At 42.5% G+C, this 25,649-nt stretch overlaps 1 protein-coding gene across 1 annotated transcript in view; it reads left to right on the top strand.

Annotated features, from left to right (window-relative positions):
* The window catches only part of LOC126470661 (uncharacterized), a 328,353-nt gene that overhangs the window by 271,620 nt on the left and 31,084 nt on the right, over nucleotides 1-25,649 (top strand). Inside the window, exons 18-20 of the mRNA XM_050098652.1 lie at nucleotides 2,705-2,883; nucleotides 12,042-13,157; nucleotides 13,272-13,515. Of these exons, the coding sequence (XP_049954609.1) occupies nucleotides 2,705-2,883; nucleotides 12,042-13,157; nucleotides 13,272-13,515 (1,539 nt within the window). The remainder of the gene's footprint in view (nucleotides 1-2,704; nucleotides 2,884-12,041; nucleotides 13,158-13,271; nucleotides 13,516-25,649) is intronic.

The following is a 25,649-nucleotide window of genomic DNA, read 5'->3' as shown; positions in this document are numbered from 1 at the left end:
GGAATGTATTGTAAATCATACACAAGAGCTTAGTGTATGAGTTCATGATGTACAAGTGTTGGGGTGTTATTCATCGTAAAAACAAGGGAATCGGTAATTTTCTCATTGTCTTCGCACTTTATAAACACCACATTTTTACAATTACCTGGTTGTTTTAAAATTTGAATGGAAAAACAAACTTGGTTTACATTCATGAAAGGTTCTCTCATTCCACAGCTTGGCAGCAAAGCATGTGTAGCACGTCATTTTGCCAAATATTGGTGAGGATAACTGGTGAAGTACAGTGTGGAATGTATTTTGATGCAGTTTTCTTAGTCAGGGTGCAATCTCGCTTTTGCTTTCTGTGGGATGAGAGCAGTTTTGAAGCTGTTTGATCCAGTTCTTTACCTGGTGATAAAAATAGACGCCACAGGGTTCCACTAGTGGAGTGCATTTGAGGTGAATCACTTTAATACTGCACAAAGGCAATCCTTCATCTTGAAAAATCTCATACTGTAATTGTGGCTTTGTTTGTGCTCCCCACAAGTCAGTTAACAAGCACAAAGGGCTTCATCATTTCAGTCAACATTTTTTTTTATCTAAGGCTGTTACAAGTTCTTCAGATTTTGATGAAGTAAAGATAATAGTTATGTATTTTGTGGTGTACTCATCAATCATGTTTTGAATCTTGAGTCCGAAAGAGCTGGTACTCTTTTGTATGTGTATCTAGATTGTTGGCAACAACGATTTTCCAGAATGGGTTATAGGATAGGCCAGTGTATACAAGTGGGTTACTTTATTCGTATCCTGTCGTTTCACAAGAACTACTTTTGCCCATCTGTGGTCCATTGTTTGGTTATAAATTGATTGGTACTGGCATCTGGGAAGGAAAATGTATGAATATAAATATCTTACTATAACTGCCATTAAAAACAGTATTTCGATTGCCCATGGCCCTTGCATTATTGTTCTGCATTCTGTCTGCTGTGCCAACTGCTGCCTATAACCAGTACGGCCACAAATACCTTATGCCCATGCCAAAAATGCTATTTTTTTCCAAACGCGTGCTCATCTGGAGCTCCGACTTCTGTCACTTTCATTTCTTGTGAAGCCATGCATACACCACAAATTCAGGTGAAATCACTGATGAAGAGTAGGTGCGGCTACTTTGTCGGCTTGCAAGCCAGTACTAAGCAATGGTGGGAAAGCTGAAAGGAATATATAGAATCGCAATACAAGGGAAATGAACTCAAAAGACAATATTGTAGAAAGGGAGGAGGAAGTAAATGAACAGTATGTAAGCTCTGACCAATCATGCAGAATGAGACAGAATGTTGCAGGGAGGCCATTACTTGTTTGTGGATGGCAGGCACAGACGTCCATGGTTTGCTGTGTGTATTGTGCACAATACAACAGTGGTTCCCTTGCGGTGATCAAATGCGAATTGTTCAGATGATCTTGACAACAAGTATGCTGCCCTTACATTCCCATGCAGTACAACATCGGGCCACTTTTGCATCCGAATGCCCGAGAAATATGGATATTGTACGATTCAACCAGCCATTCAAATGGAGACCCACAATGAGGCTGCTTACAGACACTGTCAGATACTGATAATGCTGTCTCACATGAGTGTGCAGCATCTCCATGTCCTTTACAGTGATCACTCCACATCTGACACTATTCAAACTCCTTATGTACGTTTCCAGACCTGGTAACAACACTAAACACATGAACAACACTAATGCCCTCTGGAAGCCATTCTACTGCCACAAAGAATTGCAGCTCTAATAATTTACGTTATAGCTGATGGAATGTTAATGTTTTAGTTAAGTCCCCATTTAATTGGGTTCAGCTTTCACCCACATCCTACCATATCTTGTGCAGCATTGGGGGATGCGATGTATGCATAATCGAACACAGGCATGTTTTGCTGATGATGTAAGATGACATCGAACACACTAGAATGGTGCAAGGTGGATAGTTCAAACAGGGCCTGTACCTTGATCTCCAATTTCTCCTGACCTGTCTTCCATATTTTTCTGTCTGGGCTTATCTCAGAAGTAAGGAATGCAGCACTCCCATTGATAAAGTTAAAGAACTGGAGCAACAAATTGTTTGGTATTGTCAAATTGTGAGGTGATCTGCTGGATGTTGGACAGAATTGGTACCTCACTGCAGAGACTAGTGCATACTGCAACCAAATGTGAGAATGACACAGGGAACATCTCTTTTGACAGGTACATGTGTACAATAAATTTTACCATTTAAAGTGCTGCACCAGTATTTTATTTTACTTTAAGGTAGGCCTCGGGTGAAGTTTGAACCCAATTATATGAGGATTCGACTGAAAAGTTTTTTAATTTCAAATACATTTATACTAATCTGGACAGTGTTTCAGTATGAAGTCTTTGATGGTTCGTTATCACACATTCAAAAGTATTTCGCAAATGGTTCATTTGAGGACCCATGTTTATTGGAACATTTTTCCTTGTAATGTTGTACTATATTTACCCATATAAGTTTTCACTACCAATTAAGATGTAGCCTGTATACAACACATGGACATACCTGGTGCCTGTTCTCAGCTTTGGTCTTAAACCTACCCCACTTGTTAACTGCATCAGATATTCACTGGAAACAGCAGATTATATGTTGAAAATAAATGGGTGTATAGTACAAAAGATAACAAATGTTGGTCTAAAGTGAGAACATGCTTTTACAGACTCACCACCTTCTCAAGATTATGTAACACCGCTGAAGAAACGCCGTTTGGCTAGAACATCTGTATCATCAGAACGTTCTTTTACACCACCCACTACTCCAACGATGTTAGCAGAGCACCATACAGCTGATGCAACGAAAGGTGTTTCACAGTATGATGCAAACTGTGACAATTTCAGGGTAAGTATTTCAATGAATATTTTGATGTACTGAACGCACAAGCAAAGTTGACACTCGGCGCTGTGGCTGATGGGAGCGACCATAAAGGCATTTCCCATTTACAGTCCCTCCCATCAGCCACCGCACCGAGTGTCAACTTTGTGTGATTAATATAATAATCCTTAGTAATCATTTGTTACTATTTAACCTTTATTTATTTTTCTCCCATCAGTATATTGTGTTGTGGTTTAGAATACTCAAATGGAGATTGGTTATAAATTAGTACATCAACAGTTAGAGGTTCCAGTCAGTGAGTGGATGTAATGCCTCAAATTATCTTCAGAATTCTAGCCATGAATCTTTTCTTACATTTAGTCTGATTTATCTCATTTCTTTGCTTACTTTTCTTAAAGAAAACTGTAATACTACTGTATAAAATGTGTAAGTTATTTTACACCTGGATCAGAGAAATTTAGGTTATTTTCTATCTGTGTCACTTATTTTGGTAAAGCTTTATCTTAGGTGTCTTTCTTCACTTATTTTACTTTGCATTTCTTCATTATCAGTTTTGTGTGTCATTAAATTTGCAGCAACTTTGTACTATGAATTTCAAATACTTTGAATCTCCCGTTTTTGCTTTCAATTATCTGTTTATGACGTTGATGTAGTGTAGTTCTTCTACTGTATAATTTCAGAATACTTTTCCATAATTCTGTGCTGAGTCTAAAATTACAATGTCACACGTGTAGTGGGACAACTCAGCCATTGAGAATCCCCACTCTATAATGAATATATATCTTCAGTGATTGGATAATAGGCCCATATCTACTTGTTTCCCTCTTCACTGCAACAATATCCAGTGTTTCTGTGTGAAATATTCCCCACATTAAAGAAAAACCACTTGTTGACTGTGCACATATGTTAGTACATGATGGATCCCAACTCATTGTGAACATCGTGCTCTGGAAGAGTTGTGTCAGGTGTTCCTTGGATAGAAAGAGTGAGATTATGTTTTATGCTTCAAATATTCACGTGATATTACCCTAGTTCTTCTAGGGTCATGTGAAAAGTCTTGTGGATTAAGTACCTGTCAAGATTGAAAAGGATCAGGCAAGAATTCTTGCTGTGTGTGTCGTTGTTTGAATGTGTTGGCATAGCAATGTCATGCTTGCATAGAAGTTGGAGGATGTCACTTTGAATAGCTGTTCTAGATGTCTCACCTTCTGTAAGTTCCACAGAGAAATAAAATTAATGCATCTACTTGGACTTTACCATTCTTGAGAGAGCAAGAGTAAATTTGAATTTTTGTTTTTAATGTTACACTCAGTCGCTTCTGGACCAGAGTTTCCATCTCAAATTGATGCAGTTACATTTCACCACCATTACTCAAGGCATGTATTATTGTCACCTTTGTCATCATTGAAACACCATGTATAAACCAAATTCTTCAGAAAATATCCTAACCATTTCACTTAAGTTCTTGTCAAAGTTATGTATAATTTTTGTGGAAAGGAGGGTTGTCGAAGAATCTAAGTTTCATTAGCTTCTGTTCTCACATATTTAATTTTACTCCACACTTTCTTTCAGTGGGTTGTACTCTTGAAATGTTACGTATTGACATGTTCACATTTAAAACATTTAATACACGGAAATTCTTGCAAAATATAAGTTTAATTAGCACCATGTCTTCTAAATAGGCAGATTATATTAGCAGCAGTTTCTGTCCTATTCTAGTGTACTCTGATCTGTTGTGCTTTGTTGTGTAGAAGATTTAAGCACTCTGATCAATGTGTGTTTGGATGTACCCTTGCTGCTTTGTTCTGCAAGATTTGCTGAAGTGAAGTTGCGGTAATACACCCTTGCTCTACTCAAGTTGAAAAGTGTTCTGGAAAGTATCGCAGCTGAATTTATTGATAACAAATGATGAAGTTACTTCATATCATTATATAAATTATAAATTCTGTATAAAACTTTGGAAAAAAATACTGAAAAACCATGTTACTCAGGTAGACTTTCCAACTACTATTTTAATCCTTATTAAAGTGAGATGCTGCGAAGTATTCCTGAGTGGAGTACTGTGTGATAAGAAGGTTAGCTGTAGAATGAAAGGAAAGCCTTACAAGCCTGTGCTAAGGCCTGTGATGCTGTATAGCACAGAAACTTGGCCAATTACAAAATACTGAGAGAAAAAGATGGAAGTTGTAGAAATGAGATTGTTAAGGTGGATGAGTGGGGTGACACGAAAGGATAGACTGCGGAATGAGTACATCAGGGGAACAGTGATAGTGGGGCCCATAGGGAAGAAGATCCAAGAAAGTAGGCTAAGATGGTATGGATATGTTCAAAGAAGAGGGGAGCACTACGTGGGGAGAAGAGTTGAAGACCTAGAAATTAAAGGATGAAGGAGAAGAGGAAGACTGAAACTGAGATGGGAAGACAAGGTGGCAGGGGACCTTCAGGAGAAAGGATGGCTAAGAGAAGAAGCACTGGATAGGCATTTATGGAAGAGAAGGATCCAGCAAAGCAATGCCGACCTCACATGACGTGGGAAAAGGCTGAGATTATGATGATGATGATGATGATGATGAAAGTGAGATCCTCCGAAAACATTCAGTGTTGCTTATCGTCATGCCATTACACATGATATTAGTCAGAATTCATTTCACATCTCATCTAGAACTGTTGTTCCATTCCTAAAGAAATTTGTCTGGGAAGTCTAAATACCCAGACTGCTCACTGATTCTTGATAGGTTTGTATTATCATATCTGTAAAATGGTAATATTTTTAAATTTAGTTCTGCCACAAATACTTGATGAAACTGTTTAAAAAAAACATAGTCATAAATTGTTTTTAAGTGTTGTTAGGTAATGAGCTTAGTACCGTTGTCCAGATGGTGCAATATTTCAGCAAGCTGACTTGTTACCTCCCTCAGGCTGTCCTGAGGACTAATCGTTTTTTGCTGGGCACAGTCCATATATATCACCTTCCTGCTGCTGTTGGTCATGGACCTGCATGCCGTGGCACAGCTCCACTGGAAAGATCGAGGGAGAAGTGTGCCATTGGAGCACAAGTCGTAGTCCTCAGTTTCTTTGCGGCCACTGCTGAGTTCAGGACACAACTAATGTGACTTAGGGGCATCTGTATGAAATGATCTCAGCTATGAGCAAACTAAACACTTGGATCCCAGTCCTTATGTAGATGGAAAATGCTCTCTTTATGTACCGTTCTATACAAATTATCATAAGATACAGTCCCAGAATGTATTTGTCTGTTGCAACAACTTGGTGTCATCATAATTCATGATACGTCCTTCAGAGATGCAGTATTCTGTGACAGCTGATTTTGTTAGTTAGTCGTTATCCTTGTAACACTTTGCTCTACACAGCTTTTCTGCACTGCCATGGGTTGTTGTCAACTCCTGGTATCTGGAGTCCCAGGTGTCCCAACATCTTTGTCATATGTGATGAGCAAAATACATACGCAACATTATATTTCTAAATTATTCTTCCAATTTTCACCAAGATGTTCCAGATTTAAGGGGTAGACAATGTTGCAAAAGGTTTTCCTCCCTCCTCTGCAAGCTGTGGCATAGTAGGTTTCTTCGGTTTATAGCATGCTGAATCTCCAACCAGTAGAGTTTAGCACCAGAATTGCTGCACCTACAAACATTTTCCTTTAAGAACAGTTAGGACAGTCACCAGATCCAGTGTGCTATAAAGACTTTGTTAATTATGACAGCACTAAATTGTTACAACAGATTGACGTATTCTGGGATGGTGCCTTAAAAGAATCTGTAGAGATATTGCTATATGACAAATGCAGCAATAAAGATCGATTCAAAACCAATTAAGGCTTAGTACTAGCCTTCAGCATGCTCAAAGCACAATGGCAACTAGTGGAAAGGTCACTCATGCCACACCATCTGAAGAGCTAAGACCACACTACGAAACCCACCCCTTTCGCATCAGCAATGTCACGAGCCTGGTGTCAGCAGCACAGGGTCAGTAAGGATTGCTGCTTGTGTCCCAATTAGGCACTACTTCAACCGCTCTCCCAGTGCAGGCACTCCCAGACATTTACAGGCCCATGACCATCAGTAGCTGATTTATCTGTGGTGGCCAGTGGAAGGCAATCTGTCATAAGGACAATCTGAAGGTGGTAAAGAGTCAGCTTGCCAGATTGTCACACCATCTGCAAGATACCACTCAGCTGAATAAACAACAATAGTTCAAAATGATAGTACACTGAGAAAATCTAAAATACTGTGTGTTAAGAAATGACAAACATCATCATGACAACTATATCTAAAGTGATGTAACTGTAAGAGGGTGGTTCGTGGGACAGTGCATAGTAGCAAGGAGCAGTCTACCTTGGGCTGCACGAAGCAGTAACATCATTCTGGTACACCCATCAGCAATATGCACTACAGGATGTGTACCACTTTCAAAATTAATAAATGAAGTGCATAGTTGGACGTTTTGTAAAAAGATCAAAAATTCAATAGTTTTGGCCTGATTTTGCAAAAAACTGTGTTCTAGAAAACTTTCCAAACTGTGCTCATTAGAAAGACCATAGTTTTAACCACAAAGAAAAGTTTATTTCATTATCCAATGCATGTTAATAATGCTACACTACTGGCCATTAAAATTGCTACAGCAAGAAGAAATGCAGATGATAAACAGGTATTCATTGGACAAATATTTTATACTAGAACTGACATGTGATTACATTTTCACCCAATTTGGGTGCATAGATCCTGAGAGCTCAGTACCCAGAACAACCACCTCTGGCCATAATAAAGGCCTTGATATACCTTGGCATTGAGTCAAACAGAGCTTTGATGGCGTGTACAGGTACAGCTGCCCATGCAGCTTCAACACGATACCACAGTTCATCAAGAGTAGTGACTGGCGTATTGTGATGAGCCAGTTGCTCGGCCATCATTGACCAGATGTTTTCAATTGGTGAGAGATCTGGAGAATGTGCTGGCCAGGGCAGCAGTCGAATATTTTCTGTATCCAGAAAGGCCCATACAGGACCTGCAACATGCGGTCGTGCATTATCCTGCTGAAATGTAGGGTTTCGCAGGGATCGAATGATGGGTAGAGCCACGGGTCGTAACACATATGAAATGTAATGTCCACTGCCATCAATGCGAACAAGAGGTGACCGAGACGCGTAACCAATGGCACCCCATACCATCACACCGGGTGATACGCCAGTATGGCGATTACGAATACACACTTCCAATGTGCGTTCACTGCGATGTCGCCAAACACGGATGCGGCCATCATGATGCTGTAAACAGAACGTGGATTCATCCGAAAAAAACAACGTTCCGTATTACATTCCTGAACCCACCGATTCCATATTCTGCTAACACTTATCGGATGTTGACCAACGCGAGCAGCAATGTTGCGATACGATAAACCGCAATCACGATAGGCTACAATCCGACCTTTATCAAAGTCGGAAACTTGATGGTACGCATTTCTCCTCCTTATACGAGGCATGACAACAACGTTTCACCAGGCAACGCCGCTCAACTGCTGTTTGTGTATGAGAAATCGGTTGGAAACTTTTCTCATGTTAGCATGTTGTAGGTGTCACCACCAGCGCCAACCTTGTGTGAATGCTTCGAAAAGCCAATCATTTGCATATCACAGTATCTTCTTCCTGTCGGTTAAATTTCGTGTCTGTAGCACGTCGTCTTCATGGTGTAGCAATTTTAATGGCCAGTAGTGTAGATAATTTGAATCAAAGTCGGGCACAAAAATAGCAGCACAAAAAAAGGTTCTAAAATATCTTATCTCTTAGAGTACATTCATACTAAACATGAAACTTAATATGCAATACTCAGTATGACCATCTTTTTAAAGATGGTTGCGGGACTCAGTTGTTTGATTGAGAATGGCAAATTAAACAACTTTCAGCTGTCAAATTTCTGGCCTTATTTTATTTGGCTACCAGTTACAGTGTTACACTATGCCATCTTCAGGCTCCTGACTGATGTGTGGGAAGAATCTACCTTGGTTGGATCTAAACAAGGGCCAGCAATACTGGTATTAGCAGATACTTGCTACAATGATCACTTCAACTAGCACCTGCTGATCAGTGATAGTTGAAGTGATCTCTGTAGCATGTATCTACTGACATAGATTCTTCCTACACGTTGCTTAGGGGCCTGAAGATGGTGAAGTATAATGCTGAAATTGGTTACCAAGTAAACTAAGCTTGGAAATTTGACAGATGAATGGTGTTTAATTTGACATCCCTTAATATGCAATAAGTTGGTAGCACAAGGCTGTGGAATACAAAAATTTCATTCACCTACTACTTACCAATGATCTCCATTCTCCCCCCTCCCCCTCTCTCCCTCTCCCCCCTCACCCCTCTCTCCCCCTCCACCTCCCCCTCCCCCTCCCATCCCTCTCCCCCTCCCTCTCTCTCCCTCCCCTCTCCTCTCTCCCGCCCTCCTCTCCCCCTCCCCTCTCCCCCCCCTCCCCTCCCCCTCTCCCCCTCCCCTCTCTCCCCCTCCCCTCCCCCTCTCCCCCTCCCCTCTCTCCCCCCTCCCCTCCCCCTCTCCCCCTCCCCTCTCTCCCCCCTCCCCCTCTCTCCCTCCCTTGAACAGTGGGTTTAATTTCCAATATAGGCTAACAGTGCTACATAAATTGAGGCAAAAAATATTGCACTGTGAATCAAGTTTTAACTTTGACTTTTTATGTCGGCCTGATAAAAATCGTGAAACTTGTGATTTTGAATATGATGACTTAGCAACATAAGCTTTTTCCGGTATAAAATTCACTTACTGCTTTCCAAATTTCTCCAAAATCAGTTCAAACTTGATTTTTTTTTTAAATTCACAAATAGATCACATTCAATTTGCTTTTAGAAAACCTGTTTTCCATAATTGAGTTCAAAATAATCACAGTAAAAAAGAGCATGTTTTCAAGCGATTAGAGAATTACGTTAGATTTCCCCTCTGTGCGCTGATAATACCTGAAAATTATGACAGAGTTAATGGAATGCACAATGTCTTCAGCCTACACTGCAGCAACCTGTTGCCCGTATTTCGTTGCATGTGATTTTTCTCTTTAAACTGAGAAGTAGTATTTCACTACCGGTTCAAGAACATAAACTGGCAAACCGATCACTGTAGGGATCATGCTCAATAGCTGTGCAATACAAGCCACTGATGGGTTTCTTCATCCAGATTCCCAAGTCTTTAATTTGGTTTTTTAATTTAGGTTTCAAAGCCTTGTGGTGGTACCTGTCGGCTTACAAAGCCATTTGCTAAGTACTTTACCTTCTCTGGTCATTGTTGGAAGACTATTGATTATTTACGTGAGCCGTAAACTTTAAACAATGTCACCATGGATGAATGCAATGCAGTGAGATGTTACTTGTCAATTTAAAGGTAAAAACCACATGCAATGAAACACGGACAGCAGGTTGCTGCAATGTAGCCTGTTGCTGCAGTGCATTCACTCAAATTTGCTGTCATTTTCAGGTATTATTAGCGCACATTGGAAAATCTAAGGTGATTTTCTGAATGCTTGAAAACATGTTCTTCTGACTGTGATTAGCTTGAAAACAGTTATATAAAAATTTTCTAAAATCAAATTCATTGTGATCTACTTTTTGTAACTTTTATGAAAATCAAACTTCAGCTGATTTTTGTGGACATTTGGAAAGCAGTACATGAATGATATTTTATAATGGAAAACCTTATGTGGATGTGTCCAAAGTTAAAACTGTATTTGTAGTGCAATTTTTTCACTCCAGTTTATGTTGCATTGTTAGCCCATGCTGGAAATTGAATGCACTGTTCTGTGAGGAAGGGGAGGCAGGGGCTTAAAACAAGTTGTTTCAAAGAAGACTGATTTTGAAGCTTAAATACAAAATGGTATTTGTAAAAGAATTATACACTATTTTCATCTTTTCAGAAGAATCATCATCTTTTTGACAAAGTTGTAGATCATTGGAGAATAGTAGGTGAATGAAATCTTCTATTCCACATCATTGTGCAATCAACCAAGTCTATATTAAGTTTCATGTTTAGCATGCGTTTACTCTAAGAAATAAAGAATCTGAAGTTTACATTTTCTTCGTACAACTTATTTGAAAAATAAGGTCAAAAATACAGATTTGTTTCTTCTTTCCACAGAATTTTCAATTATGCACTTAACTTTGTCATTCTAGAATGTGGTACATAGAAGACACTTTATATCTGAAAACTTTGTGTTGTAAGGTTACTACATGCCAAGTTGCACGTTCGTCATACCTTTAGTCCATGGGATATAAGAACCAAACTTAGAATTTTTTTTCAGGTGATTTTTCCCTAAAATTTTCTGGGTGAATATGGCTTGTAAGATTCTTTCCTTATTATGCATAAAAGTTATACAAGATGGCCAAATTTTTTGTTTTTCAACAAAATATTGCCCGAGATATAACATATCAAAGTCACCAGAATTTCACCCTCACTCTGCACGTGGAGTCAAACAAGCGACAATATTGCAGCTGGTATTTCTTTGATGAATGGTAAACTGTACCAATGTTCATTAGAGACATGTGAAAATGGTCAAATGAAATTTCATCAAAATCCATTATGGTCAAGCAGAAAAATGTTCTGAAAGTAAGCGATTTGACCCTTCTAAACTATTTGCATCCAGTCAGAACTTTCCCCACTATATTTGTAATGTAGGTAATGTTAGACTATTTAGCAATCACAGTGTTAATTATGGGCAAGTAAAACAAGCACAATGTTTTTGAGATTAACAAATGACGGCAATTGTTTACAGAGTAGATTAATTTTTCAGAACAGATTTGGAAGCTGAAACAGTGTCCCCTTGTGGAACAGAATGCATTGTTGCTGTTTGCCAGGGGTGAAAACAGCTTAAGCGTGTGGTGTGGGACATTTTCCATCCCTCTTTGTGCTGAATACATCATGTACTTACTTTCCAACTTGTGCATCCCTCTAGTTCCTTCCTGTACATCCTGCCTGTGGATCTTGCATGATAAAAAAATAACTGTAAGAGTACTCATTTACTTTAATGGCTTAAAATAACTGGAAGAGTACTCATTTGCTTTAATGTCTTCCATTACTAGAATTTGAGAGAGAGGAAAGATTAAATATATAATGTTCTTTGTTTTGTGTAATGAATCATTTTTATTTTAGGTGAGCTGTGATGAAGACGATACTAATGCCTCCTTGGAAGACAGCCAGTCTATTCATGAAGAGGAAGAGGAAGAAGAGGAGGAGGAGGAGGAGGAAGAGGAGGATCAGTATGGTGCATCAGGTTGTGAAGCACAAGAACCAGCATTACGGCCAGTTCAAGATTCTGCTGTAGAACTGACATACAATGTAAACATTGAACAAAACCAAAGTCATGTCATCAAGGCTGCACATCCCACTGTTATACGCCAGCAACATAATTTTGGGTCTTATCCTCAGTATGCTGAATCTGAATTTGCTGGATTAGACAAAAATTTCAGGAATGCAGAACAAAAAGCGAATTATGTCTCACAACAGGACTGTGAAATAAATTGTGATTCAGCCCCTAATGAAATAATAAGTGGAGAGGCCAGCAAATTTCCTTATAAGGAGTCGAGAAATGAAGATTATGATGGCACTGGTGGTTGTGGTAGTGGCGCTGGTGGTAGTGGTGAAGGTGACAATGAAGAAGAAGATGAGGATGTTGACATTGAAGAAGATGAAGAGACAGAAGAAGTAGGTGATGACATTGATGATGATGATGATGATGGTGGTGGTGGTGATGGCCACAATGATGATCATGATGCTGCTGGTGGAGAGGATGCTAATGATAATGGGGATGAAGAAGATGGTGATGTTGGTGGTTATGAAGCTGTATCAGGTGAAGGACAAGCTGGAGGAAGAGGAGGAACCTCTGGGACAGACGTAATGGATGAGGAAGGGGAGCATGAAGGCAATGGAATAGGAAACAAAAAGAAGGAAGAAGATGATGAAGTGTCTGTAAGGGATGACACAGATATCGATGAGTGTGCACCAGCAGCCAAACAAACAAGCAGCACTTCACTGTTTTGTAATGAAACTCGGAGGGAAAGAGGCATACTGCAAACATCTCATAACTATAGATTTACATCTGCAGAATGTTCTGTGATAAGTTCATGTAAAAGTGCAGAAGGAGATGAGGAACACACTAGAATCATAAACCCATGTCAGTCAGTTCAGAAAAGTCTTGAACAGAAAACAAAACAAGAAGAGAGAGTGAACACAGTCTTGGTTCAACCTGCCAAGCGCAAGGTCAGAACGGTAGGAGTGTGCATGCCTTCTGTTTAAGTTCTTCATGTGGTTTAAATGTTTTTTTCACATATTGGTTGTTTAAATGTGGTATGAAACTTCCGTTTTTATTTTATTTTTTTACAGCTTTCCATATCTGAATACCGTCAGAGAAAACAACACAGTGGTTGTGGGTCAGAACAGGGGGTCATTAAAAAAGAAAGTACATGTTGTTCACCAACAATTATAAGGAGTCGTTCAAGCAGTACAAGCAGCACTTCATCCGTGTCACAGGATGAGGATCACCCACAAAGAAATACTATTGACAGTTCTCCAGAATCAGCAGCTCTACCGCTGATTGTAAATACTGAAAGTGTTGATGATAAAAGAGGTGAGATATTATTAAAAATATAAATGTCAATGAAACCAGTTTCTGAAACTATAGTATTTAACTAATATGGCCGAGTCTCGGGTGGGGGGGGGGGGGGGGGGGGGGGGGAATTGAAATTCGTTACTTCTTCAGAGATGAGAAATTATCATAACGTACAATACCTTCTGAATTAACTTCTGTTCGTTAACTGAACTAAAAGTCAGTGATTCATTATTATTAACTTCATGTAAAACAGATCATGGCTTTCATTATTTTTTTTTAAGTGATATCATGATTACTTTAGGCTGTAACAGTTACAGTTAAGAGCAAACATGACATCATTTTTTAAAAAAATCATTGTTATGCTGTCCTTTGAGCTAGTGTGTTAGACATTATGAATGTATCACCTGAATGTATAGTTGAAAAGACTATTTCAAACAATAGTTGCAGCCACTGTGTGGCTATCAGTTCGTGTTTAAAGTATCTTATCCTGATATGCTATAGTTCTAGTATATATTGATTGTAGACTTCAGCCATGAGGTTGAAGATGGGTGTTGATGAATTTCTTTGTAGATGTTTATTGCAGGATGATGTATACCAATGACAGTTTTGTTGGCTAGAATTAATATGTTCAGTACGAAAATTGTTATTGGTGGTAGTTTCTGAGCTGAAACATTGAGGTACGACTACTGTTACAAATGGCCCTCCTGACTGTCAGCTCAGCACCTGAGGAAGAGCATTTGCATCAATAGCCAAAATGTTGGAGACGTTTACATTTTGATAATGCGGTCACATATCCAGAAGAATTTTATTGACAGACAATGACCGTGGATGCCTTTACTGGCAGTTGTTTATGATGCAGTTTGTGAGTGGACTCGTTATTCGATATTGCCTTCAGTTGGGTAAATGTTTCCTTTCCTGTTGTCATTGCAAACTGAATCCATTTGTGATGATGGCCTGTTTGGTATTCGGTGGAAAACATATATCTAACATTTACTTTTTTTTAATGAATATTGAGCATGAATAACACATTTCAACATTGTCACCAAGAATTGCTGTGGAGTATTCAACAGACCACATCTGCCAATAGATTATACGTAGACCTTGGTAATGGCAGCTCACTGATGTTTCCTCCTGTGATTCCTGAACACTGCTACCTTAGGTCTCCCTCAGGGTATATGGGAATAGCACTACAATAGAGTTTTAACCAACTTTTTTTTTTTTTTTTTTTTGCTGTAGATGACCAGTCACCTATTAACTTATTATAAATCACTTATGCAGAGTAGTCTCATGTCCACCTCAGTAGCTGAGCGATCAGTGTAGAAGGGTACCATGCAGAGGACCTGGTTTGATTCCCAGTACTGACAGTGAATTTTTCTTGGTGGGATGACTGGTATGGGGTGCACTCAGTGTCGTGATGCCAATTGAGGAGCTGCATGACCAAGTAGTAGCAGGTCCATGGTCTGGAAAGTGTGTAAAACGTCCAGGAGAGCAGTGTGCTGACCACATCTCCCTCCATACAGCATCTGCACGATGCCACAGGGACGAGGGTGACACGGTGGCTGGTAGACATCTCTTGGGCCTTCACGGCCTGGCAAGGAGCTCTTTTGTTATGTTTTCATTGTGATTGAAGTCCAGTCTGCGTCACTGCCACAGCCTCCTTCTTTCTGTAAAGTCTTTCTGAAAAAGTGTGGTAGATTCCTGTAGGTTTTTTCTCAGTTCATTATACAAGTTATTGAAGAGTTGTGGAACAGTCTGAGCTGCTCGATCTTTCACTTTTAAATTATGGTCCCTTCACACACTTCAGCGTGGTGCATGGCACGTACTCCACCATCGACCTTTCGATCTGTAGCCCTCGCCTCTTACCGTCTCTCCAATGGAGTGTGCATGACAACTTGTGTGGCAGTGACCACTTTCCAATCTTTCTGTCACTGCCACAACGTCACTCTTCTGGGCGCCCCAGCAGATGGGCTATGAATAAGGCTGACTGGGACTTGTTCTCCTCCATTGCCGCTATTGAGCCTCTCTCTAATGACGACATTGATGCGGTGGTTCACTCAGTCACCACCAGCATCGTTACTGCCGCAGAATCTGCCATTTCCAGTTCTTCTGGGTCCCCTCGGCGGCGGACTGTGCCTTGGTGGTCACCTGAGATCGCTGAGGCGATTAAAGATTGCCGGCGGGCGCTACAGCGTCACAAGCGACATCCCTGCATTGAACACCTCATCACCTTCAAACGGCTGCGTGCGCGGGCCCGCCGCCTTATCCACAAAAGCAAGCAGGAGTGCTGGGAGCGGTATGTGTCCACCATTGGCCCCCATGTCTCTCCATCGCAGGTCTGGGCCAAGATCCGACACCTCTATGGCTATCGGACCCCTGTCAGCGTCCCTGCGCTCTCACTGAATGGAGCAGTTTGTACAGACTCCGACGAAATTGCCAACAGCTTGGCAGAGCATTTTGCTCTTAGTTCCGCTTCTTCCAATTACCCACTGGCCTTCCGCTCCATTAAAGAGCGGATGGAACGTCGAAGCCTTTCTTTTCGCACCCACCATTCTGAATCCTACAATGCTCCATTCAGTGAGTGGGAATTTCACAGTGCCCTTGCCGCTTGCCCTGATACCGCTCCTGGGCCAGATCGCATTCACTGTCAGATGCTGAAACACCTTTCAGTGGACTGCAAGCGACGCCTCCTCGACCTTTACAACCGTCTCTGGGTCGAGGGTGAGTTTCCGTCGCAATGGCGGGAAAGCATTGTCATCCCCGTTTTGAATCCGGGCAGGAGCCCTTTGGAGGTGGACAGCTACCGCCCCATTAGCCTCACCAATGTTCTTTGCAAGCTTCTCGAACGGATGGTGAGCCGGCGCTTGAATTGGGTACTGGAGTCTCGGGGCCTTCTGGCTCCGTCTCAGGGTGGGTTCCGTAAAGACTGCTCTGCCACCGACACTCTGGTGAGTCTGGAGTCGGCCATCCGTACTGCCTTTGCCCGCCGTCAGCACCTGGTCGCTGTCTTTTTCGACATGCGGAAGGCGTACGATACGACATGGCGTCATCACATACTTTCTACGCTTCATGGATGGGGTCTTCGGGGCCCTCTGCCGATCTTTATCCGAAATGTTCTGTCATATCGTACCTTCCGCGTGCAAGTCGCGGCCTCTCATAGTTCCTCCCGAGTCCAGGAGAACGGGGTACCACAGGGATCTGTCCTCAGTGTCTGCCTGTTTTTAATCGAAATAAACGGGCTCACTGCAGCGGTGGGAAATTCTGTCTCCGCTTCCCTGTATGCTGACGACTTCTGCCTTTACTACAGCTCTACTGGCATTGCAGCTGTTGAACGTCAGCTACAGGGCGCTATCCGCAAGGCGCAGTCTTGGGCTGTAGCTCATGAGTTCCAGTTTTCGGCAGCCAAGACCTGCGTTATGCATTTCTGCCGGTGATGTACTGTCCACCCGGAGCCGCGGCTTTATCTTGACGGCGAATTTCTTTCAGTGGTGGAATCACACAGGTTTTTGGGGGTGGTTTTCGATGCCCAGTTGACTTGGCTGCCTCATATCCGGCAGCTTAAATAGGCGTGTTGGTGGCATCTAAATGCTCTGACATGCTTGAGCCACACTCGCTGGGGCACCGACCGATCTACCCTGTTACGGCTCTACCAGGCGTTAATCCAGTCTTGTCTGGATTATGGGAGCCTGGCTTATGGCTCAGCATCCCCATCTGCACTGCGGGTACTGGACCCAATCCTACACAGCGGAATACGCCTTGCCACTGGTGCTTTCTGGACCAGCCCAGTGGACAGCATACTTGCGGAGCAGGTGTCCCTCCATTGCGGTTGAGGCGCCAAAATCTACTGGCCGCTTATGCTGCCCATGTTTTTAGCTCGCCCGGGCATCCGCACTACCATCTCCTGTTCCCGCAATCGATCGTCCATCTGCCAGAACGTCGGCCCTGGTCAGGTTGTACGATCGCGGTCCGCGTCAAAGAGCTTCTCTCCGGGCTTAGGGTTTTCACTGTTCCACCTCCTTTTCGGACCACTTTGCGTACACCCCGATGGTGTGTTCCTCGCCCTTGCCTTCGGCTCGACTTGGCACAGGGCCCGATGGACTCAGTCCCTCCAGAGGCCTTCCGCCGCCGCTTTTATTCCATCCTGGCCACTTATCACGGCTCTGGCATTGTTTACACTGACGGCTCGTTGGTTGCTGGTCGTGTCGGTTATGCGCTAACTCTAGGGATCCATTCCGAACAACATTCCTTGCCGGCTGGCTGCAGCGTTTACACTGCTGAGCTGGTTGCTATCTTTCGAGCCCTAGAGTATATCCGCTCCTGCTCAGGTGAGTCCTTCGTTATCTGTAGCGATTCCCTGAGCGGTTTACGAGCTCCCGACCAGTGTTTCCCTCGTTCCCGTCTGGTGATGGCTATCCAGGAGTCCCTGCATACTCTTGCACTTTGCGGCCGCTCTGTGGTCTTTGTGTGGACCCCCGGTCATGTTGGGATACCCGGCAATGAACATGTTGACTGCTGGCGAAAGAGGCCACCAGTAAACCATCTCTGGAAGTTGGCCTCCCGGAGACTGATTTGAGGGCAGTCTTACGCTGCAAAGTTTTTGCACTTTGGGACGATGAATGGCGCGAACTGACCACACGTAATAAACTCCGTGCTGTGAAGGAGACGACAGCTGTGTGGCAGTCATCCCTGCGAGCCACTCGCAGGGACTCTGTAGTCCTATGCCGGCTCCGCATTGGCCACTCCCGGCTGACACACAGTTATTTACTGCGCCGGGAGGACCTTCCTCTATGTTGCTGCAGGGCGGCTTTGACAGTGGCCCACATTTTGTTGGCCTGCCCCCTTTTAGCTGTGGTCAGGCAGACATTTGTGCTGCCTGATGCGCTCCCTGCCCTTTTAACTGACGACAATGCAATGTCTAGCTTAGTTTTATGTTTTATTCGAGCAGCGGGTTTTTATCATTTAATCTGAGTGTTTGTTTTTATGTTGATTCTGGCTTTTGGCCTCCGATTTTAAACTGAGTTTTTAATGTGTTCTCAGTGGTTGGCTTTTCCTTTTTTTCTCTGTGGTCGGCCAACCACCGTCACACTCGGTGTGATTTTAATTTGTTTTGTCTGTTCTCTGTCGGAGTATTTCTTGTCCTATGTCGTCTGCCGTGTTTCCTGTTGTTCGTTTTTTATTCTCCTCGGGTGGTTTTAGTTTTTTGGAAAAAGGGACCGATGACCGTAGCAGTCTGGTCCCTTTAACCCCACAAACCAACCAACCAATCTGAGCTGCCCGCCAGTAGTCCAAAAACTCTTTATAGAGTTGCTCAAATGGATGAAACTTGGATCCCTGTGCCATTAATTAACCTTATTACTGCAAAGTAGCTAATAAATAGTTGCCCAGTGTTGACAAATAAGATTTGGTATTAAGAAGTTGATAGAATAAAACTAGCTGCTGTGATAAAACTAGGCTTGCACCATTTCTTCAGAACCCAAAGTGATCTTCTCTGAGATCAGTTTCTGCCAGTTTTTCCATTCTTCTGTAAATAATTTGTGTCAGTATTTTGCAGCCATGACTTATTAAACTGATGGTTCAGTAATATTCACACCTGTAGTACCTGCCTTCTTTGGAATTGTAATTATTATATTCTTCTTCAAGTCCAGCAGTATTTTGACTTTCTCATGTATTTTGCGTAGCAGGTGGAATAGATTTCTCATGGTTGGCTCTACCGAGCCCAACAACTTGAAGGAATGTCGTCCTCTTGAGGGGCCTTGTTCGACTTGGTCTTTGAGTACTCTGTCAAATTATTATCACAGTGTCATACTCTCATCTCATATTCGTGTACTACTTTTTCTATTTCTATAATATTCTCTTCAAGTTTATTTTTCTGAAATAGAATGTCTATATATTCCTTCCACCTTTCAGCCTTTCCTTTGAATATTAAGAGCTCTAATAGCATACCAGTAATAGGTATACAGGTGATTCTCTTTCCTGAAAAGCTTGCTTTGCTTTTCTTACAGTTGGCATCTCTCTTTCTCATAGTAATACATGCTTCTAAAGCTTCGCATTTTTGCTTTAGTCATTACTCATTTGCCATCTTGCACTTTCTGTCAGTCTCATTTTTAAAAATATGTATTTACTTTCGCCTTATTTATTTGCTGCTACTTTATATTTTCTCCTTTCATCAGTTTAGTTCAATATTTCATATATTATCCAAGGATTTTACTGGGTCTGCTACTCTACTCCACCCGAATACGCCATGAAGGCCCAACAGTACCAACCGGCCACCATGCCCACAGACGTCACTGTGTGCGGATATGGAGGGGCACATGTGCAGCACACCACTCTCCGAGCCATTTTGTCAATCTATAATACTGTAGCTGTTACTTCCAATCAAATAGCTCCTCAGTTTTCCTCACAAGGGCTGTGTGCACCCCATTTGCCAACAGTGCTTGGCAGACTGCATGGTCACCCACCCAAATGTTAGTCCACCGCAACAGTGATCAATTTCAGTAATGTGATGGTAACCGGTGTTACCACTGCGGCAGGGCCAATGGTTTTGTTGGGTTTGGTCTTTTTAAACCTCTGCTACCTTCACTTTTTCATCACACGATGCTACGCCCTTTGGCTGATATTGTATTCCTTTCCCTTGTTTCGATCAATTGTTGCTTAACGCTCCCTTTCAAACTCGTTAACAACATCTAGTTTTTTTGCTTTATCCATATCCCATGTACTTAATTTCCAACCTATCTGCAGTTTCTTCTACCTGAAACCTTCTGGTGTCTCTAGTCTCTTCCAAGAGATACAGCTTTCTTTCGTAATTCTTACACAAACTATTAGCAGTTATTAAATTGTGCTCTGTGCAAAATTCTGCCCGGTTGCTTCCCCTTCATTCCTTTACCCCAGTCCATTTTCATCTACTGTTTTTGTGGTAAAGGAGACCAATCACTGAAAAGCAGGATCATTGAGTCTTCGACAGGCACACACAAAAAGAAAGAAAACTTTCCAGCTTTCGGAGGTAATCCTTTCTTGAGCTAGAGTAAAAAAAACCACACACACACACACACACACACACACACACACACACACACACACACACACTGACATACAGGGTAGTCCATTGATAGTGACCGGGCCAAATATCTCATGAAATAAGCATCAAACGACAAAACTACAAAGAACGAAACTCGTCTAGCTGGAAGGGGGAAACCAGACGGCGCTATGTTTGGCCCACTAGATGGCGCTGCCATAGGTCAAACAGATATCAAATGCGTTTTTTTAAGTAGAAACCCCCATTTTTTTTGTTACATATTCGTGTAGTACGTAAAGAAATATGAATGTTTTATTTGGACTACTTTCTTGGATTTGTGATAGATGGCGCTGTAATAGTCACAAACGTATAAGTACGTGGTATGACGTAACATTCCGCCAGTGCGGACGGTATTTGCTTCGTGATAAATTACCCCTGTTAAAATGGATCGTTTACCAATTGCGGAAAAGGTCGATATCGTGTTGATGTATGGCTATTGTGATCGAAATGCCTAACGGGCGTGTGCTATGTATGCTGCTCGGTATCCTGGGCGACATCATCCAAGTGTCCGGACCATTCGCCGTATAGTTACGTTATTTAAGGAAACAGGAGGTGTTCAGCCGAATGTGAAATGTCAACCACAACCTGAAACAAATGATGATGCCCAAGTAGGTGTTTTAGCTGCTGTCTCGGCTAATCCGCACATCAGTAGCAGACAAATTGAGCGAGAATCGGGAATCTCAAAATCATTGGTCTTGAGAATGCTACATCAACATCAATTGCACTCGTACCATATTTCTATGCACCAGAAATTGCATGGTGACGACTTCGATGTTTGTGTACAGTTCTGCCACTGGACACGAGAGAAATTACGGGACGATGTCAGATTTTTTTGCAAGGGTTCTATTTAGCGACGAAACGTCATTCACCAACAGCGGTAACATAAACTGGCATAATATGCACTATTGGGCAACAGAAAATCCACTATGGCTGCGACAAGTGGAACATCAGCGACCTTGGCGGGTTAATGTGTGGTGCGACATTATGGGTGGAAGGATAATAGGCCCCCACTTTATCGATGGCAATCTAAATGGTGCAGTGTATGCTGATTTCCTACGTAATGTTCTACCGATGTTACTATGAGATGTTTCACTGCATGACAATGGCGATGTACTTCCAACATGATGGATGTCCGGTACATACCTTGCGTGTGGTTGAAGCGGTATTGAATAGCATATTTCATGACAGGTGGATTGGTCGTCGAAACACCATACCATGGCCCTCACATTCACCAGATCTGATGTCCCCATATTTCTTTCTGTGGGGAAAGTTGAAGGATATTTGCTATCTTGATACACTGACAACGCCTGACAACATGCGTCAGTGCATTGTCAATACATGTGCGAACATTATGGAAGGCAAACTACTCGCTGTTCAGTGGAATGTCGTTACACATATTGCCAAATGCATTGAGGTTGACAGACATCATTTTGAGCATTTATTGCATTAATGTGGTATTTACAGGTAATCACGCTGTAACAGTATGCTTTCTCAGAAATGATAAGTTCACAAAGGTACATGTATCACATTGGAACAACCAAAATAAAATGTTCAAATGTACTTACGTTCTGTATTGTAATTTAAAAAGCCTACCTGTTACTAACTGTTCATCTAAAATTATGAGCCATATGTTTGTGACTGTTACAGCGCCATCTATCACAAAGCGAAAAAAGTGCTCCAACTAAAACATTCATATTTCTTTACGTACTACACGAATATGTAATAAAAAATGGGGGTTCCTATTTTAAAAAACGCAGTTGATATCCGTTTGACCTATGGCAGCGCTATCTAGCGAGCCAACCATAGCGCCATCTGGTTTCCCCTTTCAAGCTAGACAAGTTTCGTTCTTTGTAGTTTTTTCGTTTGACGCTTATTTTGTGAGATATTTGGCCAGGTCACGATCAATGGACCACTCTGTACATACATACATACATACATACATACATGCCCTTACACAGCAGCATTTGGACGAACAGTGACAGTGCTGCATTCGGCAGGTGGACAAGCTTGTAATGTGGGTTGGGGAGAGGTAGGAGACAGGGAGAGGCATTTTTGGGGGGGGGGGGGGGGGGAAGTTGGTGGCTATGGCTTGAGAGGGAGGCAGTTCGTTTTCCGGGTAGGGATGCAGGGGTGGCAGGTACACGGGCTGGAGATGGGGTACACCGTTGTCAGAACCAGTGAAGAACAGCACACGCTTAAGTTGATGAGATATGAACTTGGTGTGGGTGACAGGACAGAGGAAGGGGAAACAGTTGGTTGGAGGATGTGGGGAAAGTGAATTATTCAAGATTGAATCTGGGACAATTATGGGAGTGAAGGATGTGTTGAGAGGACAACTCCCATTTGCATAGCTCAGATAAGCTGGTGGTGGAGGGAAGGATCCAGATGACCCAGGTTGTGAAGCAGCCATTGAAATTGAGCATGCTGGCCACTGATTGGTGAACTTTGTTCTTGGTGACAGTTTGGCTGTGACCATTCATGATGGTGGGCAGTTGATTGGTCGTCATACCGAAATAAAAAACTGGGCAGTATTTGCGATAGAATTGGTATATGACATGCCTGCTTTCACAGGTCTCCCGGCCTCTGATGGGATAGTATAAGCCTGTGACGGGAGGGGAGCAGGAGGCGCTGGGTGGGTGGATTGGGCAAGTCTTGCATCTTAGTCCACCACAGGTATAGGATTCCTGTGGCAAGGGTTGGGAATGGGAGTGACATAGGTATGAACTAGGGTGTTGTGTAGGTTGGTTGGGCAGTGGAACACCATTCGGGAGGTGTGTGGAAAATCTTGGATAGGATGTCCCTGATTTTGGGCCATGACAAGAGGTAGTCAAAGCCCTGACAAAGGATATGCTTCAGCTGTTGCAGTCCAGGGTGATACAGGGTAACGAGGGGCACTACTTGGTAGTTGGTACTTGGGGGTGGTAGGAGGATTGCGGGTGTGTGAGGATATGGCATAGGAAATCTGTTTGTGGATTAGGTTTGGGGGGGGCAGTCCTTGTCTACAAAGGTCTTCTTGAGACCTTCGGCATACTGGGCAAGGGAGCTCTTGTAACAGCAGGTACATCATCCATGGGTGATTAGGCTATATGGAAGGGATTTTTTGGTGTGGAAGGGATAGCAGCTTTCAAAATGCTGGTGTTGTTGATGGTTAGTGGGTTTAATGTGGACAGATGTGGATGGAACCATCAGAGTGGTGGAGGTCAATGTTCAGGAAAATGGATTGTTGGGTTGAGGAGGACTTAGATGAAGCAGGTAGGAGACTAGGTGTTGAAGTTGTGTAGGAAAGAGGATCAGATGTCTTGGTCATGAGTACAGATCATGGAGACACCATCAGTGAACTAGAACCAGAGTAGGAGGATGGGAGGTTAGGTTAGGTTAGGCTAGGCTAGGTTAGGCTAGGCTAGGCTAGGAAATTACCTGTAGATTGCCCATAAACTGGTTGATAGGGACAAGACCAGAGGCATGAGGGATGCCAGTGTATGGGGACATGGCATTTTTTAATAGTGACAAGTAGGGGTCCAGGAGATAAAGGGGTGGTTAATATCTTTGATGTAGGCGGCTAGATTTTGGGCAGTTGGTTGGATGTGCTGTTCAACAAGAGCAGAAATTCATTCAGTGGGAACACAATAGTCAGCTACAACGGGGCATCCAAGATTGTGGGGTTCACAGATTTTAGGGAGCAAGTAGAGGGTGGGTGTTGCGGGAGATGGACTCGGAGCAGAGGTTCTGGAAACTGCTTATGGATTTCAGTAGGGATTCGAGGTTACATGTGCATGGCTGCCTTTTCTTCTGTCAAAGGGTTAGTGTTCTTAGGAAGGGATATGGGGAATGATGGTGATGGTGAGACAAAGTTGGGGATAAGGAATTCCTGGAAGATGACCAGGGGGTGGTTAGGTGGCAGAGTGGGATGGTTACAGTTGGGTGGAGGTGGTGGTGGTGGTTAGTGTTTAACGTCCCGTCGACAACGAGGTCATTAGAGACGGAGCGCAAGCTCGGGTTAGGGAAGGATTGGGAAGGAAATCGGCCGTGCCCTTTCAAAGGAACCATCCCGGCATTTGCCTGAAACGATTTAGGGAAATCACGGAAAACCTAAATCAGGATGGCTGGAGAAGGGATTGAACCGTCGTCCTCCCGAATGCGAGTCCAGTGTGCTAACCACTGCGCCACCTCGGTTGGGTGGAGGTATTAACTGGGAGAGGTAAGGTTCAGTGTTGAAATTAGGTTAGCTCTGGTTGGAGGGATTGGTGGAAAAGAAGTGTTTCATCTATATGGACGGTGGAAAGGAGAGTGGGTCTTTGATAAGTCCAGTATGGTTAAACTTGGGTGTGGGACTGAAGGTAAGGCCTCTTTTTCACCCAGCAGGCACCATGTAAGGGCATAGGTGTGTGTGTGTGTGTGTGTGTGTGTGTGTGTGTGTGTGTGTGTGAATCTGTCCGTCATCTCCAAAGCAAGTATGGATATAAACTTATACTGTTATGGTGGGTGTTGACTGGCGTATCCATACTGGCCATGGTAATATGTTCACTGTGTTGTTCATAGTAGCTTATTTGTATTTTCTCATTCATTATTAGACGTATTCCCGCATTATCCCTATTTCATTTTGTTTTGATAATACTGTACTAATCTGATCAGAAGTCCTGTTATTCCTGCCATCACACTGCACTAACTCCCACTATATGTAACTTCAATGTATTCATTTCTCTTTTTAACTTCTCTAATCTACCTACCCAATTGAGGAATTCCAAATAATTTCCTGTCACTAGCTTCTTTTGTTTTGATGAATAGTGATTCTTTCCTTCTTTTGATAGTCCAGTATTGATCAGCTGTTATTTTACCGTTCAGAAGGTAATCAGTTAGCAAAATCGCATTTTCATCTTAGCTAACACTGGCTTCACTCATTGCCTTTGAGTGCTGTTTTGTTTCTGGTGTGGGGTGGTTTGAGCCCACATAGTTTTTATTTGGTACCCAAAAAGAGTTGGATTTATTTCTAAAGAACTAAAATCGTCATTTAAAATTTGCTCTGTTCAGTATTCAACAAATTCAGCAGCCGTCTTGCGTATAGTTTTCTCACATTTAATTCTTT

The sequence above is a fragment of the Schistocerca serialis genome, chromosome 3 (assembly GCF_023864345.2).
Source record: "Schistocerca serialis cubense isolate TAMUIC-IGC-003099 chromosome 3, iqSchSeri2.2, whole genome shotgun sequence".
In the NCBI taxonomy this organism is placed as follows: Eukaryota; Metazoa; Arthropoda; class Insecta; order Orthoptera; family Acrididae; genus Schistocerca; species Schistocerca serialis.
Note: the sequence above shows the minus strand (reverse complement) of the source record. Positions and strands in the feature narration are given on the sequence as shown.